General features: G+C 40.6%; 1 protein-coding gene across 3 annotated transcripts in view; it reads left to right on the forward strand.

Annotated features, from left to right (window-relative positions):
- The first annotated feature begins 2,497 nt into the window (after positions 1-2,497).
- MIER3 (MIER family member 3) overlaps positions 2,498-15,112 on the forward strand; it is a 28,032-nt gene continuing 15,417 nt past the window's right edge. For 2 of the 3 annotated variants that reach the window (XM_082075796.1, XM_082075797.1), the window contains exons 1-7: positions 2,498-2,614; positions 3,362-3,386; positions 5,571-5,716; positions 7,661-7,795; positions 9,244-9,364; positions 11,528-11,613; positions 11,818-11,890. In XM_082075796.1, coding sequence (XP_081931922.1) covers positions 2,606-2,614; positions 3,362-3,386; positions 5,571-5,716; positions 7,661-7,795; positions 9,244-9,364; positions 11,528-11,613; positions 11,818-11,890 — 595 coding nt within the window. In that variant the 5' untranslated portion in view covers positions 2,498-2,605. Of the gene's footprint in view, positions 2,615-3,361; positions 3,387-3,411; positions 4,061-5,570; positions 5,717-7,660; positions 7,796-9,243; positions 9,365-11,527; positions 11,614-11,817; positions 11,891-15,112 lie in introns of those variants that run through there. The other variant, XM_082075798.1, reaches the window with a different exon arrangement.

A 15,112-nucleotide genomic window follows, 5' to 3' on the forward strand; every position in this document is an offset into this window, starting at 1 on the left:
AACTCCTCTTTTTTTTTTTTTTAAATCTGGGATTAACTTGAATGGTAAAATATAGTGTATATATAAGTGTGGGAAAGCAAGATGTGCGGTTCCAGCCACCTTGATGATAAAGGAAGATGAACACTAATGTAACTACCCAGATGGTCAAAGAAGAAAACCCACCTGGACACATTCCTGTGTAACCTCATCTAGGTGTTCCTGCTCCAGCGGGGGGATTGGACTGGATGATCTTTTGAGGTCCCTTCCAATCCCTAACATTCTGTGATTACTAACATAATCAGATCACAGCAACTAGTCAAAATATGAAGGGCCTTGGACAGATTGTAGTGAAGTATGTTTTTCATAATTGTAAAGAGTGATAGCCCAGACTTGTGAGAACGGTATGTCGGGTCGGATAACCACCCCCAAGTACATGTGATGTGTGAATGTTGTTGGGCCTGGTCTATGAATGAGTGGGAATGTAACTGAAACAGACATGAGTGTGGTGTGTTTTTAATAACAATTACTGATAAAACATCTTGTTTAACCTCTTACTCCAGGACCGCATCAGTAACACCTATAAATTGTCAGTGGCTAATAAAGAGGGCCTCTGCCCAGCTCTGCGCTCCTTCCTGAACATAATCTCCGCCTCTGTGTGCATCTCTGTCTGCATCTGTACGAATCGTTTCTCATCACCACAATATGGACACAAAATGCATCTTCCTCCATTATTTCAGAAATAACAGTTTAGGCAGATTTTTGTCCCTTCCTCTTGATTCCAATTAGAGAGAAAAGTTACCTTGGAATACAGAATTCCACAGTCTTGTATGCCCAGCAGCTATGGAAATTCACTGTATATATGCAAACGTATATTTTGTGCAGCCATCTCTCACTCTGCATCCCTGTAAAATGAAAAGAGCAACCTCACATTGGCTTTCTGCTCAGGGAGGAGAGGCAGAGAGCAGAATCACACCTCTGAAGTCTCTGGGCTCTGGTGGAAGCTCCTTACCAATACCATACCAGGCTCCATAAAGGCACAAGGTCATCTGGTTTCCAAGCAACACTTCAAGAGCATAAGACATTGCCACACCTCTTTCTGGAGAAAACCACTAATTGAGAAAGAGGTGGTACAATCACCTCCTTGTTCCTTTCTATCCCCTTCAGACAAGCTTACTCCAGGAACTTCATCCTCACTCTTTACTTTGGTCTGTATTCTGTGAAAACCACTGGGAGGTTGTTGAAGGACTGTGAAGTAAACTACTTCAGAAGTTAAGGAATAGCTACTTGCACCCAAATCAGAGATAATTCTTATTAAGAAAATTTATACAGTAGCAAATATGTACTTCCCTGAATTGGGGATTCTTCCTGCTGCTCTTTCTGTTATATTCTGTTGAGACAGTGAACAGGTCTGTGCATGTGTTATACATGGTGTAAGAAGCTCTTTTGCCTTACCTGAGCTGAGGCTTCAAGGGAACAGTGATAGGAACGGGGTTTGGTGTTTCCAAAAGGAAAAAAAAATGGAAAAAGGCTAAGGAGCATTAGTGGGTTATAATGACATTCCAGACCAGGCAAAGGTGGAAACAATTAAATCTTCTGTCTTAATTTCCAAGTACATGCAGAGTGCTCTGATGTAGCCTGTCGCTGATCATTTTTACCAGGAAACTCCCAAATCTGTGTACGTATCTTTGCAAAAAGGCAAACACTGATCAGAGATCAGGAGATGAGGTACTGCTAGAGCTGCTTGTGACTGTGAAAAGCTTTCCTAAGAAATGCATTTCTGCGAAGTCTTGGGATTCTCGTGTTGTCAGCTTCTTAACCCAGGTATATCAAGAGCAGGTGTGTTTACATCTTAGGCTGCTGTGTAGTTTGGAGATGCACAGTTTATGTACTGGAATTAGAGTAGACTCGGCAGTGCAGCATGTGGCACAAGTTAATTTACTCTGATTCTCAGAGCACCAGGTCCCAGCAGAAAAAAAAATTAAACAGTATAGTGCTCCACTGCTTAAGTACTTAAACTAGTTTGGGATCTCTGCACTGTCTGCAAACACAACTTAGGATGCATCCAAAGAAGCCATCCCCTGTGAGATACACACATGAGCCTCCTGAATTCTGCAGGTGAGACACCGTCTGGGGCACCCCCGGCCCCAGGACAGGGCCCCAAGCCGCGGCCGTCAGAGACACGCTGACCTGGGTGGGAGGTGGCCGAACCGCCGGAGCTCCAGCCGGCCTCAGGACCCCCGAGGCAGCACGGCGAGGACCCCGTCCGCTTCCCTCGCCGCGGGGCGAGCAGCCTCTGCGTCCCCGGGAGGGGCGGGTGGAGGGCGGCGGCCGGGAGTCAGCGGCGGGCGCCGAGCGCCCTCTCCGGGCGGGGCAAGGCCCGGACGCGGCGGGCCTAGGCAAGCAGAGCGCCCTCGCCAGCCGGGGCAGGAGGCGGCGGAGCCGCTGGAGGTGGGGTCCCGGCACTGCCTCCCTGCCCCGGCGCCGCCTCCTCCGCCCCAGCCCGGTCCCGCTGGCCCCTCCGCTCCCTCCCCGGCCGGCTCCGGCTGGGGCTCGGCGGCTGCCATTGGCTTAGCGGCCCCATCCGGGCACTCGGCGCAGCGCTGTTCCTCAGCCCGGTCGTCCCAATATGGCGGAGGTGAGCGGGGAAAGCGGGCTGGGGCGCGGGGGTTCAGCCGGCTCACCGCGGGGCCCCGCCGCCGGCAGGCCCCCCTCGCCCGCCTCGACATCCCCGTAAGGGGCCTCCAGGGCGGCCCGGTGGCGCGGAGGGGCCGGCGGGGCGGCGGGGCGGCCGGCGGAGCCGCCGGCGCCGGGGCAGCGGGAGCCTGCGCGACTAGGCCTCACGGCGGGCGGCGCGCAGCGCGGGTGACGGGTTCGCAGCCCGCGGGCGGCCGACAGGCCCCGGCCGGGCGCAGAGGGGGGCGCGGTCGCCGCGCCGGGGCCCGGGGAGAGCGGGACGGGCCGGCGGCGACGCCGCCGCTAAGCGGGCGATGGAGTAACGCCCGGCGGGAGGAAGGAGGAGCGAGCTCCGGGCTTGGAGCGGGGAAGAGGCGGCGGCCGGTCCGGCTACCTCCGCCGCTGCTTGCCTCTGTCATGTCCCGCCCGGCCGGGGCCGGACGGAGCGGGAGCGCCGGCCGCGGCTCTTGGGGGGTTTCGCCAACGGAGGAGAAGGGGAGTGTCAGGCGGGGGGCGAGCGAAGGAAGGAGGGATGGGAGAGTGTGAACGGGCTGGAAGGGCACGCAGGGCGGGACGCGGGAGCCGAGGCCGGCGGCGGGCGAAGGGGGCAGCTCTGGGGGCGGAGGGGCTGGAAGCATGAAACGAAGGGCCCTGCGTGCTGCCGGGCTGGAGGGACCTGCCCTCACCTCGCTCTGTCTTTTCCCCGCAGGCTTCCTTTGGGAGTTCGAGCCCAGGTTCGTCCTCGACCACCTCCTGCTCCGGCACCCCGCCTGCCACCTGCACGCCGCTTTCTCCTTCCTGCTCCTTCCCAAATTTATCCCCTCGTAGCTTTCGTAACGCTTCATATGCACGAAATTCACCGCCTGCCAGATTTTTAAGAGAAGGAGATGTGCACTGTGGAGTCCTTCCCTTAACTCCGATTGCAGTTAGTAATTGGTTGCTTGGAACCCAAAATGAAAACAAAGTTTTGTAGCACTTCTAAGTCAGCCTCTCATTAAAACCATGTAGTCTGGAGAGAGCCTGCTTCTCTTTTTGCTGATAACTACAGGCTTGTGTAAATTTTTGACTTCTTGGTAATAACAGAAAATGCTTAAAATCATAGTGATAAGTAATTTTTAAGGCTTTAACTGCTATTAAGGTTTTTTGGAAGACTTTACACAAGCAAACATAGTTAACATCGGCAGGGCTACTCTCAGATAATTATTTGGGGAATATATTTGCTTCTGCTTAACTGTTTTCTGCTTTGCCTCTGATCTTTTTTAGCTATGAAATTTAGTAAGCTTGTATTTTTAAATATGGTTTTAAATATTTTAAATGGGATATTGAGCATTCGGAGCTACTAGAGAAGTGGGACTTTTTAATCTAAAGTCTGTGATTGGAATGGAACTTCCACTTGATTTACTCAAATGTGAGTTAGAACAGCAATTAGACACAATAATCTTGAGCACACACTTATATAAATATATATTAAGGCGGTTGACGGTTCTTTAAAACTGGGTCAGGATATGATGGCCAACTGTAGGAAAGTTCCACATGTAATGTCATTATTCTAATTGGAGTAGTTATCAGCTGTACCGAAAGTTCTATGAGACCATGATACGAATATCATGTGAATAAAAAACATTCTTGGCCTGAATGCTTCTTTACAGTATGATATAATGAACTTTCATAGTATTGTCTTAAGTGAGCTAAACAAAGTTTAATTATATAAGGAATGAACACTTAGCGTAATTGCTGAAAAAATAATTAGATGCTTTACAACTCAGAAGTGGTATATACAACTGTATTTTTCAAGGCTGGAAGCACTGCAAAGAGGGATGCTGCTTTATTTCTTTGAAGAGGTTTGCAAATGTGTAGCTATTTCCTTCAAAACTTCTAAATAAGTTCTTACATGGAAGTAATTCTTAAAACCCTTTTTCTTTGCTGTTTTTAAGCCAAGGGCTGTGACAAAGCAGTAGTATCTAAGAACTAAAAGAGGAAACCAGAAGTGAAAGAGAAATACCCTACTCAATTTCTTTCCTCCATCCTGGAAAGCTATAAGAAATTGAATGTTAAAGAACGAAACAACCTTGTAGTTCAGTGATTTTCATTGTGGAACACTGACATTGCAATGCAGAATATTTGCATCTTTAAATCTTGTTGCCTCTAATTATAACAGTTTTTAACAATTGATGAAAATGTACTTAACAACAGTACTTTTTGCATGGCATATCTAGTAATGTAGAAGTGTCTCTTGGACCACAGAGCTGTCCCAATGGCTTGTTAATTAATGTGATCCCTTAGAAGCATTTTGTCATTTCCATTATATTTTCCTCAATATTTCTTGAAACTGCTGTGTTTATTCTTTCTTTCTAATCAATTGCTAAGAATTAAATGAGTTTTAAGAGAAGGTCCGTCTGTAAGGTTAAACTAATCTGAAAATCTTACTGTTTTTTGCGGTTAGTAAGAAGCTGATTCATAACCTAGATTAACTGTTTACAAGAGAAAAACTACATTAATTACCATCTAAAATACATACATAGAATCAGAGTCTATAAATCAGGGTCTTGTAGCATCAGGAATTTTGCGATGTGTGTGCCTTGTACCTTAATGATGATTTCAAGGATGTTTTGAACAAACTTTTATTCAGTAAAATATTAATTTATGTATTTTTTGAAGGTTTGTTTCAGTGGTCTAGGTACTTCTCCCAAGTATTCTATACTGCAAGAAAGAAAACTGCATCTGTTGTTTATGAACACAAAAAGGGAAAGCCAGCTAAAACAACTGAATTTGTCAAGTAGTTAGGAATTTATTCCAGTTACTCCATTAAGATTTCTAACCCTTTACATAAAAGAATACATACAACTGTATTTTTTCGTGTCATGTAATTTCATATGTTGGTATAGGAAAAAAATACTCAAATTAGGTTTTTTTGATAGTCGGCTCTTTATCTTCTGAGGATCATGACTTTGACCCATCTGCTGAAATGCTGGTACATGATTATGATGATGAGCGAACTCTTGAAGAAGAGGAAATGATGGAAGAAAGCAAAAATTTCAGTTCTGAAATTGAAGATTTAGAAAAGGTAAGATAGTCTCACTCTCTTGTAAGTGTGCGTATGTGTTGTAACTTTTCTAGTGAAAAGAACACTCAACCTGTTCTTCCGTTTGTATTGTACAATGCAGTTTCCTGCAACATCCCTTTGCAACTTGTCTAAAAGAGAAAAGAAAGTCAGGTTTGGTTATGATATAACAGTACATCCTCACAAAAGGCTGTGCTTAGCTTCTCAAAGATATTAGTGTTATGTTAGTTCATCTTTTTTATTTAGTTGTCGTTTTGCTTTGGTAGAGAAATTGCTGAAGCAGGTTTTGGGGTCGTATCATCTAATGTCACCTACCACTTCTAAGCTTTATAAATTTGATGTAAGTTTAAAGTGTACATTTTGCATACTGTTAAGTGACAGCTAGCTGTATTTCATGCTGTTTTTCGTTTTGGTTTTGCTTTTCCAATACGCAAACAAAGTCTTGTTTTAGTCATGATGGATCATGTTCATTTGCTACGTAAATGGTAGGTCTATGTCTTAGTTTCATCAATTTGGCATTTGGCAGATGGACGAAATGACCAGCATGGTCCTTGGCTTTTTCTATTTCTGTTCCATTTTACACTCTTTAATTACATGTTTTTCCTAATTACACCTCTTATTCATCTGTGGAAGTGCATCACCCATTTTTAACACCTGCTGAATGCTGAACACCCACAAATTAATGCTGCTTGCATTACTGTTCTGTGACCCACCATTCAGAATAACTCCAGATTTTGGTCAACAGAGTTCCAGGAAAGTGTAATTTCTATCATCAAATATGAGGTTATGTTTTTGTAGTCCATGTAGTAACAAATTTTCTGAATGTGGATTTGACAGTGTTTATATTTGTGATTGTTTTGGGTTTTTTTGTCCTGCTACCTTCACAGTTACATTTTTGCTGATTATAAACTTGCAATTGTAATAGTGAAGCAGCTTGCCAAGTCTCATGTTTAAAATTGAGTTGTTACTCTATAAAATGGTACTATTGCTTCTACAATAGAAGGAAGAAAAACTGAGAGCTGCTCTTAAACACTTCATTACATTAGGTCTCAATCCTGGCAAAACTTGGACATGAGTTTACGTTTACCTGTTGCAAAAAGTCTTTGCAGGACTAAGACCTTAGCTGACTAACAAAAACAAGTAATTTCATCAGTGTTATGAGTTCAACAAGTAATTTTTAAAATATATCAATATAACTTTTAAAGGTATACATTTTGGAAAAGATGGTTAATATTTTGATGGGTTGAATCGGGTAGCTAAAAAAATCTCCACCGTTTTATTAATTCTATTAGCATGCAAGTATGATGGTATTTACTGAAATCACTTGATTAAAAGCTGTTAGAAAAAAAACAAGTTATAAATGAAGCCTTTATCTTTTTTGTCTTCTGTATCAGTAACTTTCTATTACCTTCTCAATGGTTATTTTACCGTACAATATATTATAAAATATATTGTGCAAGAGGTGGAAAGCAGGGCCTAAAAGCTGCTATATTGTTTTACTTTTGTGGGTTTTTGCACTCATGAAGCTGTAATTATGTAGGACTAAGGTCTTCAAGATTTTCTGCATTTCTCTCTTGTAGGCTGGTTGTTAGTTTTTCTAGGCTATCTTCTGTCTTGAAAAAAATATAGGCAATTAGTGCTTTACAGTATGAGTCAGGTAAGGAGCGAATTTCTAGTAATTACTCTTTAGTTTCATCCAGTGAACAGTTTTCTTCAGTAGTTTGATGGGACTTCACTATATGGCATGAAGCATGGTTATGAATTATTTCAGTCCTGTGCCTGAGAATATTTCAAATCCTTAACCAGGATTCCTGATTTCAATCAAGTTTTTCTTTGTTTTTTACTTTGTTTTTTTTTCTTTTTAGAACATGTCTTACACTTTTAGGGGTGAACTGTGTACAAGTATTTGGCAATGTGTTGAAATGTTTGTGAATCCTCTTGTATTAGGAAGGAAACATGCCATTGGAAGATTTACTGGCATTCTATGGCTATGAACCCACAATTCCAGTTATGGCAGGTTCCAGTGCGGATAGCTCCCCAAGTGAACTCGCGGATGAACTTCCAGATATGACTCTAGATAAAGTAAGTCAAAACTCTTTTCCCCTGTGTTATGGTTTAAAAGCAGAAATCCACATGACTTTTAATCATATTTCGCTGTTTCTTGGTGTTACAAAATATTTATCTTTGTTAATTGCAATATACTGTATTACTCTGAATTCATTCTTTTTCAAGGATATTGAGGATCTAATTATAATTATCACACTTAAAAATGCATAGCAACTTTAATGACACTCTATTACTACAAATGAGAAATTAATAAGTTAACAGTACTTCTAAAACACATCCAAAGAATTTTAAATAGGTGGGGTATTTTTAGTAGAAGTGGGATTTTCTTTTTATAATGTATGCAATGTCCAGGAATAATAATTCTGCCTTCCAACGCACGTCAAGTATCAAAGCGCATATGTGGATAACTTGAAAATGCACTCCTGAATACTTTGGAGTCTTGCTTTCAAGTGCATATTATTTGAAAGTTCTCAATTTCTTTGGGGAATGAGAGATTGTTTTATGTGCAGTGACTGTATGTGTCACATAGCTGACGCAAAAGCCTGAAACTTCCGTTTTTGTGATTTGCAAGTTAACTTTGAATTCTGAGATTGTAATCTGATTTTTGACTGTAAAGCATATACAGCTAGTACTTGGGATTATTAAGTGTATAGGTAGTAAGTATATGTCTTTTTTTTTTAACTTTCTGTAAGTATGATGTAATGGTGAGCTCCACAGAAAGTAGGGTATAGTGATGGCTCTGCACATCTGATTCTCATTAGGATTCACGATTGTGTTGAGGCTACAAAAATGTAGTCAGCTTGTTGTCTAATACAGTTCTTTCCCTTCCAAACATCTATACAGAGGGGTTCAAACATGTCTGCTAGTGGAGGAGGTGTGCTTTTTATTTCTTACTACCTTTTTTGGATATTTTTTTTTTTTAACATTCAGCACTGTGATTTTTTGTGCTTTCGGATAATAGCAGGTTATCTGTTATCTGTGACTATCCTGTCAGCAAAAGTCCACAGAAGTGCCTGGCTGTTTTTTTGGTTTTGTTTGTTTTGTTTCTGTTTTTGTTTTTTCCCAGAGTTTAAGGCTTTTAAAGCTTTGGTATACTGTGATGCAAAGAATTACAGAATCCTAAAGATGGAAGGCACTTTCCATTGGCATTTTTCATTGCAAGCAGTTGGAGAAACATCTGAGATTGGTGTTTGCAGAAGTTACTTCTTGTGCATTTATTTTAGTAGAAGGCAAAGGGGAAATGAACCTCTGTGTTGAACTCTGAAATGAATGGTTATAGTTGTTCTTAAGATTTAGGAAGAGTGAACTAGCTTTTGAATTAAGGGATTATGGTCTGCTAAATTTACTTACGGTAAAATAATTCATTTTAATTAATGAGACTTACAGTTTGCTGAATATAAATGCTCACCAGTTTAAACTTAATATTCAGTCTGAGGTTTTATTTTTTTATTTTAATTATATAGGAAGAAATTGCTAAAGACCTCTTGTCGGGTGATGATGAAGAAACACAGTCCTCTGCTGATGACTTGACACCATCGGTTACTTCACATGAGGCTACTGACTTCTTTCCTCGGCCATTACGATGTAGGAAACCTAATTTTATAATAGTACTCAAAAAGTCTTAGCATCATATGTAGCTTCCTAGCTTAAAATGTCAAAATTGCAGAGTAGCGTTGACTTTACTGGGAATTGAGAAACAGCACTTTGCAGGATGTTGTACTTGAATGTTGTCTTTGGTTTGTATTACTGATCACCTGAAAGACTTATACTTGGTATTGTGCTCAAAGCACAAGTAAAATTAATTTCTCTACAAATACAATAACTTCATAATTAATAATTAATATGGTATTGGGGAACACCCATCATGACTTTCAATATGTTAGTGAATTACAGGAATATGTAACCCATTCTTTTAAATTAGTGTTTCTCTACTAAAATTTTAGCTGCTGCTTTTAAACCAGTGACTCCTTCATGCAGCCTGTGAATATCAGCTGAGACATGGTTTCCTTGGTTATTTCCCTTTACAGATATGGGACTTCATGGGGTGAGCTAAGGTGCTTTTATATGGGATGGGGCTTGTAAACCCATGACTGGATGCTCCCATGGAGCTGTTATGGGAAAGATCTAAGAACCAGTGATTCAGGTGTCCAACCTGGACGAGATATTCCTCATTGCCTGTTGCAGCTCAGTTGTTCACTGATGTACTAGAGTTAGAGCAATGTGGAGGATTCTTGTCACAGTTTTAATTTGGTAAGTATCTTAAGCTATTGCCTCTAGAGAAGGTGGTTGATACAGGAGATGTGCTGCCTCAATCATCAGCAATTGTAGCCCTTTGCATGGTGCTGATTGTGTAATCAATAGAAGATATTTTATTGAAATAGAGTTACAAAAACCTTAAAAATTATAATGTCCTTTTTTCTTTTAAGCAAACCCCAGACTTGCTGGCACTTAAACATTGCTTATGAACTGTTAATGAATATAACACTGAAAGTGTGGTAGCTTTATAGAAAAGATTTTTAGCCTCTCATCTTACTGAGGATTAAGAAACTGTCATCTTTGTTTTCAGCTATCATGGTTCTCTATCAGAATGTTACTTTCTCTATTAGAACTTTTGGCTGGACATTTTAAAATTGAATGTCCACCATTTTGGGGAGGGAGGTGTCAGTTCTCTGTGCTGTTGGCAGTTTCATCTTTTTTCTAGTCTCTGTCCATTTCTCAGCTACTAAGATAACACTTAAGTTTTAGACAAACATGTCTTATACATAAATTAGGCTATTTTATTAAATTTGCATTAATTTGGAAAAAATAATTGTTATCTAGGCATATTGTTACTTCATGTGTTCATGTTAACTTCTTGCTTACTACTTCTAATAATAAAAACAGACTGGTAGTTGTAGTAATGATTACAGAAGGGGAGCTGCAGTCCATACAGTCTTGGATATTGTCTCTGATGTTGACAATTCTGTTTAGTTGTGATTAAGCTGAAATTGCAACCCTATTTATGACCGTGTTATTTCTGAAGTTTGAGAATACAAAATAGCTTTAATCGTATCAGAACTGTAGATTCCATTCTGCCAGGGATTATACAGCTATAAAAATAGAATTACTTCAGAACCCAGTACCATGGCACTCCAGATTCTAAAATATGAGTTCTTTGTAGAGTGCTGTATTAGAACTACTTAATGTGCTCCGCTGTATTTCTTTCTGAGGCAGGGTTGGGGGTGAAGAGGAATAAGTGTCTTTTGCTGATTCCATTTTGTATATCTCTTCTGTATCTTCACTCCATGCTGAGGCAGCCTTGTTTAGAGGAACGTTTTGAATGCCTGTTAAAACTTCTGATGGAAGTTCTAGTGGTTAATAAAGACATGCTTTCAAGTTTACTTTCTTTGTGATTAATCTGAGGCTAAGTCATAGCTCTGGAAGTTTTCTGTTTCTCTTATGCCTTTTCTGTAAGGTATAAACCATTACTGGAGAAAACTGATGAAGAAAAATGATCTCATTTCCTTTGACTGTTAAAAATATAGTAGATTCTCTCAGTTGCAGTCATGATAAATATTTCAGTTCTGTAGTATACAAGTGCCTTCTGACTTTATGCTAGTTTGATAGAAATGTAGATCAGCAGGCTCATGCTGAGTGTCTCCCAGAATAAAAGCAGGTGGGTTTTTTTAAAACTAAAGGGTATTTTGTAGTTCTGTGTTTGAATTGAAAATGCTTCCTATCTAAACCCAAACTTCTTTGTGTCTGAAGCAAACACTACGTGTGATGGAGATAAGGAATCAGATGGTGAAGATGTAGAGGCAGACAATGGTAATTCATCTGAAGATTTGAGAAAGGTAATAATTATATCTTTAAAAAAAAAAAAGCTTCAGAAAACTTCACTGTTAAGAAAAATGCATGAAGATTTATAGTACATATTTCAAATAGTACCCTCATTCTGGAATTTCTGCCACATGCCAGGTAAATGGCATTTTTAATGCTACCATGCACAAAATATTAAGATAATTAATATATTTTCTAATTTTTCTTAACATCTTCAGGAAATAATGGTTGGTTCACAGTACCAGGCTGAAATTCCACCTTACCTTGGCAGATGCAGTGATGATGAAAAGGGTAAGTTCTTCTGACTGTTACAGTTTTTATTTGATGTTATAGAAGGTGATGGAAAAATGTTATCTAAATTTATAAGGTAAATGCGATGTCTTAGTTGAAGTCTCAGAGACCTTAAAAAAAGCATACTAGAAAACTAAAGTAACACAACCACATAATTATATCTCAGAAATGTGATTCTTCAACTTTGAGAGAACATTCTCAAAAAAACATCAGAGGATGGGTTACAGTGTTAATTCTGAAGTATCTAGTGATATCAGGAAGCAAGAAACTATGATTCAGGAAGGAAATATTTTCATCAGAGTATCATAACTGGTCTATGAGCATGTAACTTAGTTCACACTGAAGATTTCCAAAACAGTATTTTTCTTTGCTTGTTTTCTGCCAAGCACAACAGTGCAGGTTACAATATTGATAAGGAAAACAAAGCAATAAACTATTTTAAATCTCCATAGTGTCAGTAGAAGATGTAAGTCCTGATATATTGTCTTGTAAAAATACTGTAAGTGTGATGATATTCCAGTGTAAATTCAGGTTAAAAACAGCAACTGTGCTAGAGTAGAAAAAAGAGCTTATTTAGTAGAGTTTTATTTGGTATCTTCAGAAACCTTCACTATGGAAAAGTATAGCACATAGAGATGTGGAAGTGAGAAAGCAAATAATGAAATAAGTTTGCTAATAGGTGGAACAGCTGTGAAATTAAGGAATAGTTTGGAGGACATGTTAATAAATGAAGAGTGTTCTGTTTTTTCTGTAAATTTTCAATATACTGTAAGTTACTTGTGTTCAAACTACTGTTTCATGGGAATATTAGTCTAGTGGAGTAAATCAGGTCTTCACCATTTTTTGAAGAATGATCTTTTGCAGTAGAGAAGAATACATGTTTGGTATGGATGGAGCTGGAAGCATTAGGAAGGAAACATCTCTTGTGTTGCTTGAGAGAGCTATGGAAGTCTCCTGTTTTCTAAAACTCAAGCGTGATGCTTGTGGGCTGTAAGAAGTGGGGTAGGAAGAACTGGATTTATCTGGATCGTCCTTTCACTGCTGACACATTGTGACTTCTCCTCAGTGAAGAACTAGATAGAGAAGGGCCAATAACCAGAGAATGACAGCTTTCTCTTTAATCATCTGGTGCTGGAGAGAACCAGTGAGAGTCTTGTCGGATGGCAAGGCCAAGACCAAAGAGGAAGATCTCAGATGGGAGAACCAAAAGAGCTACTCTTGAGGTTATCAGTCAGACTCCAGCAAGAAGCGATAGCTTGTCTTGGTCACTAAAAGAGGTTGAAGCTGAGCATCAGCAGTGCTCAGGAAGGTTGGACCTGGCTGGTAGGGGTGGAGGATTCCGTAAAAGCCACTTCAGTAGAATCATAGGATAGTTTGGGTTGGAAGGGACCTTAAAAGGTCATCTAGTCCAATCCCCCTGCAATGGGCAGGGACACCTGCAACTAGATCAGGTTGCTCAGAGCCCCATCCAGCGTGGCCTTGAATGTTGCCAGGGATGGGACATGTACCACCTCTCTGGTCAACCTGTGCCAGTATTTTACCACACTCATGGTAAAAAATTTCTTCCACATGTCTAGCCTGAATCTCCACTCTTCCAGTTTAAAACCATTAACCCCTTGTACTCCTGGAAGAGCCTGTGATGGCAGACAGGGCTTAAATTTCTGTGGGTAGTCCCAGCTACCAGAACTGTGCTAGAAGGCAGTTCTGCTCTTCTGTAAAACTTACACTTGTAACATGTCTGTTTGGAAGCTTTCTGTGTTCTTAAGTCAGAACAGAACTTTCAGAGGAGATGTAAGTTGATTCCTCAGCTTAGCTTAATATGGTTTCCTGAAGTTTTATGAGAGATTTGAGGATCTTCATCTCTTCTGCTGTAACAGCCATTATACTTGTGTGTTTCAATTGAATGACATCTAGTTTTGTATTGCCAAGAGCATATGAAACATTATGTACAATGTTAATTTTTTTTTTTGATCAGAATAAAGGTTTTATAGTTTAATCTAGAATTGAAACGTGCACAGACTGACAAAGGTTCGGGTCAGCTCTTGCATATTTCCAATATGTGATCTTTCAAGTAAGCTACTTAAGAGATGCATACATTATTTCAGTGTACTGTGAAAGCGGACATCCTCATTGCTTGTGAAGTATGCAACTTAGAAGTTCTTGACAGCATTCAGTAGTTAGTGAATAGAAAAACAAATTACCACATTTAGACCTAGATTTCTGTTCTGTTAAGTAATTTTTGGCAAATTTTAGTTGAAGATGACTAATTAGTTACCTTTTCTTTTTGGCATGTAATATTTGGAATATTAAAGAAATACCCTATACTCTTTTAAACTGTAGTTTACTTGTTGAAAACAGCTGAATAAAACTGAATGGTCTTGCTAGTTTGTTTCTGTGAAGATGATGAATACACATCATGCATAATTTTACTTGATTCATCTAGCTGTCAATGAGAGCTGCTCCTCTGTAAAGGCTCTTACACTTACAGGAACTGGATCTCTTCACCATACCACATTGCAAATTCTGTTTCTTAACTGAGGCTTTTGGGGTAAGAGTGAGCTGCAGTTTAAAAGTAGCGTGATGGTGCTTGATTTGATTATGTTGGGCTGATGACCAGTCACTAGCAGGGTTCCACAGGGATCCATCTTAGGCTAGTACTCTCTAATGTCTTCATAAATGACTTGGACACAGGACCTGAGGGAATAGTAAGTTCGCTGATAACACAAAATTGGGGGGAGCTGTCAACACTCTCAAGGGCAGAGAGGCCCTGCAGAGGGATCTGGACAAATTGGAGAACTGGGCAATCACCAACTGCATGAAGTTTAACAAGAGAAAGTGCCAGATTTTGCACCTGGGACATGGGAACCCTGGCTGTACATACAGACTGGGGGATGAGGGGCTGGAAAGCAGCTCTGTGAAGAAGGATCTGGGGGTTCTGGTTGACGGCAAGTTGAACATGAGCCAGCAGTGTGTCCTGGCAGCCAAGAGGCCACCCGTGTCCTGGGTGCATCCAGCACAGCATTGCCAGCCAGGAGAAGGAGGTGATTGTCCTGCTCTGCTCTGCACTGGTGCAGCCTCACCTGGAGCACGGTGTGTAGTTCTGGGTGCTACAGGATAAAAAAGATCAAAAGCTACTGCAGAGTGTTCAGAAGAGGACTATGAAGTTGGTGAGGGGTTTGGAGGGAGAGGAAGCCTTATGGGGAGCAGCTAAAGTCAATTGGT

This window comes from Streptopelia decaocto (genome assembly GCF_964273445.1).
Source record: "Streptopelia decaocto genome assembly, chromosome: Z".
Taxonomy (NCBI): domain Eukaryota; kingdom Metazoa; phylum Chordata; class Aves; order Columbiformes; family Columbidae; genus Streptopelia; species Streptopelia decaocto.